The sequence below is a fragment of the Cyprinodon variegatus genome, unplaced genomic scaffold, assembly GCF_000732505.1.
Source record: "Cyprinodon variegatus isolate N-32 unplaced genomic scaffold, C_variegatus-1.0 Scaffold705, whole genome shotgun sequence".
Taxonomy (NCBI): domain Eukaryota; kingdom Metazoa; phylum Chordata; class Actinopteri; order Cyprinodontiformes; family Cyprinodontidae; genus Cyprinodon; species Cyprinodon variegatus.
In genome coordinates, this window is record NW_015151158.1 from 162,246 (window position 1) to 165,413 (window position 3,168).

The 3,168-nt window shown below is 38.2% G+C and overlaps 1 protein-coding gene across 3 annotated transcripts in view; it reads right to left on the reverse strand.

The window, feature by feature from the left end:
- Positions 1–1,812: 1,812 nt before the first annotated feature.
- Positions 1,813–3,168, reverse strand: part of LOC107097540 (transcriptional-regulating factor 1-like) — a 14,940-nt gene continuing 13,584 nt past the window's right edge. For all 3 annotated transcript variants that reach the window (XM_015394711.1, XM_015394709.1, XM_015394710.1), the window contains exon 14: positions 1,813–2,175. In XM_015394711.1, the coding sequence (XP_015250197.1) occupies positions 2,140–2,175 (36 nt within the window). In that variant the 3' untranslated portion in view covers positions 1,813–2,139. The remainder of the gene's footprint in view (positions 2,176–3,168) is intronic.

A 3,168-nucleotide genomic window follows, 5' to 3' on the forward strand; every position in this document is an offset into this window, starting at 1 on the left:
TATTCCTTTAACCAATGAAATATTGACCTGATCTCAGACCGTCTTTATTTTTTTTGTATTTGTTGTTTTTAACGGTTCCAACATCAGACTTTTACATGTATGGTTGATTCTCTCTCTCCATCTAGAAACCCGTCTGTGATCAAGTTTTATCTCCTTTTCGTAAAGCTTTTCGCTTTTTACAGCCGCTGTTCTGTCAGACCAATATACCTATAATCGATACGCAGAGAAATAACTTAAGATACGCTTCAAAAAACACCAAAAAGTAAGTAATTAAGTACTTTTATGTACATGACTGAAGCATCAGCAGTAGGTATAGACTTACAGGCTTCTCCCTTTTCCTCCAAATGTGGTTCCTATGGTGACTTTAATGAACATTCATTGGGAACAGAGTAGACCCCACCCTCCCCCCCCAGCCCCGCTGGCCCCCCTTTAATCTGTAAACTGTAATCTGTGGATGCTGACATTGTTGGGATCAGGAGGTTTGCCCACCAGAGGGCGCCAAGGATCCCTTCCTGAGGGCTTGTGCTCACCTGCTACCACCTGTCGCTCATCTGCTCATCAGGGGATCAGTATATAAGGAGGCAGAGGACTTCTCTCCAGTGCCAGAGTGTTTGCCAGTTATGGTTAGCAAGCCTGAGCCAACCTGCCTGCCTGAATCTCTGACTACCTGAAAACCTGAACTGTTTTCTCTTCTCTGCTTCCTAGATTGAACCTGCCTGAAACCCAGAAGAGTTTCTCTGTCTGTTCTCTGAAGAACCCTGGAGATTAATCCCTGTCTAAGACCTGCCTGCCCACTCTCTGAAGAAACTGGAAGGGAAACTCAAACAGCCTCTGGACCCTCCTGGTTCCCCCCCTCTGCCGCTCTGCTCTAACTCCTGAACAGGTACAGACCTGCATACTTTCATCCTGCAAATTACCTGGACATCCACTAACTCCTCTGTCCCCCTCTGCAGTGAACCCAGTCGTGACCAGTCCTGGATCTGTTTAGTGATTGTCCTCTTACTTCAATAAGTCTTTGAACTTTTTCCCCAGTCTCTGAGTGTTTCTTCATGTGGGTTAGGCACCTGAAGCCCAACATGACAGACATCCTCTCAAGCTTCTTGGCTTTTCTTCTCAGGTTGAGTCGTACATTTTACACCAAAACGTCGACTGATCTCTCAGGTCATAAATCTAAAGAACATTTTTTACCCACAGACGGCCATCTTAAAAACATCCCAACCTGAAAACAATGCACGGAAGACGGGAAATGTTAGCTAAAGGCTAACATTTCCCGCAACATCTTTTAGCAAAATATTCAAACATAAATTCACCAAATATAAGAAGAACTTCGTAGTTTGGTTTAAAGAAAGCATTTTAGTTTTATTATAATTTTGTTTGGATTTTACAGTTTAAAATAAATATAAAATGACACCATATGCCAACCGTCACATCATTTAGGGAGTTAACGTTGGATTAGTGCTTCAGCTCCTTCAGGTATTTACTGTCACAGGTAGGACCTTCGGACGGAGAGTAAATGTTGGAGCCGCTATGATTGAAGGAGGGCCCGCCCTCGAACGCTGACCTTAGGACCGACCCACCGGGCAGATGCCCACTATCACAGATTACCAGTCCCAGTCTGACAGTATGAACAAGCCAGTACCTCTGATTTTTCATTTTTTACTCAGGCAAGAAGGAGAACAGCTATTCTTACCCTCAGGCCCCTGCAGAATAATCCAAGGACAGACTGAGAAGATTAGGGAGGAAAATATGAACCCAACCTGAAGTCTCTGAAAAAAAGTCTGAAACAAGAGTCCTGCTTTTCCACATGTGGCTTTTTTATTAAATCCTCATGAGAGAAAATAGACAATGTAGGAATATATCACCAATATCAGCTTTTACAGTCTATAGAAATAAAACCATACCAAAATAACTGCATATTTGAACAGTTTATAAACACAGCAGATCATCTGAGGTTCTGGGGGACAGCTGGGAATAAATACAGATGTGGTTATTTAAAAACGTTTTCAATCAGCTAAGCTAAACTACATTTAACCAACAAACCCGGAAGGAAATGTTTTTTCCGCAGTTTTCCGTTTAGGTCCATGTGTGGGTCTTTGTCGTTAAGTAGTGTGTATCCCAAGAGCTTTACGGTCTCTGGCTTCATGAGGCTTTCTGGGATTTCAATACTTTTTGACCCTGAAGGAAGAAAAAGATCAAGAAAGCAGGTGAGTAAATATACCAACTTATCCCTAAATAAAAAAGTTCATTAAGTTCGACTCATGTCTGGTAGAAGAACTCAGAACCTGCTACTGATGTTTACAGTGGAGCAAAAAAGTATTCAGTCAGCCACTCATTGTGTAAGTTCTCCTAATTAGGATAATGTAACTTCCATCATAGGTACACTTCAAATATAAGAGACACAATTAGGGGAAAAAAATCCAGGAAATCACATTTTAGGATTTTTAAAAGTATTTATTTGTAAATTATGGTGGAAAATAAGTATTTGTTCACCAAGAAACCAGCAACAGTTCTGGGTCTAACAGACCTGGAACTAAAGTTAATTAGAAAGGAGAGTTTCCTAGAGCAGTTTTATTCACTGAAAAAAATCTCAATAAGTTCTTTTTTCTTAAAATAAGTGCATTTTTTTCTTGAATTGAGGAGATAAGTGAGACACTTTGCCGATGGAACAAGACTATTAACATTTAAAATAAGAAATAAACAATTGCTTTGTCTTATTTCAAGAGTATATTATCTAATTATCTAATTTTAAGAGTATAAATACTTATTTCATTGGCAAATCATCTTATTTATCTACTCAAATTAAGGGTAAATACATTTAATTTAAGAAATGTTGACTTATTTCTAGATCATTTTTGCAGTGTTGGTATGTGATGGTAGATTACACTTTCATTTCTTTTTTGCTTTTTTTGAAAACAGAAAAAAAGGAAAAAAAAGACAGAAAAAGAAAATAAAAAAGAGAAACAAAAGAAAAGCAAAAAGACAAAAAAATACAGAAAAAAAAGATAAAGGGGGGACAAAAAAGAAAAGAAAAAAGAATAAAAGAAAAAACAGAAAAAAAGACAGAAAAAGAAGATAAAGGGGGACAAAAAAGAAAAGAAAAAAGAATAAAAGAAAAAACAGAAAAAAAGACAGAAAAAGAAGATAAAGGGGGACAAAAAAGAAAAGAAA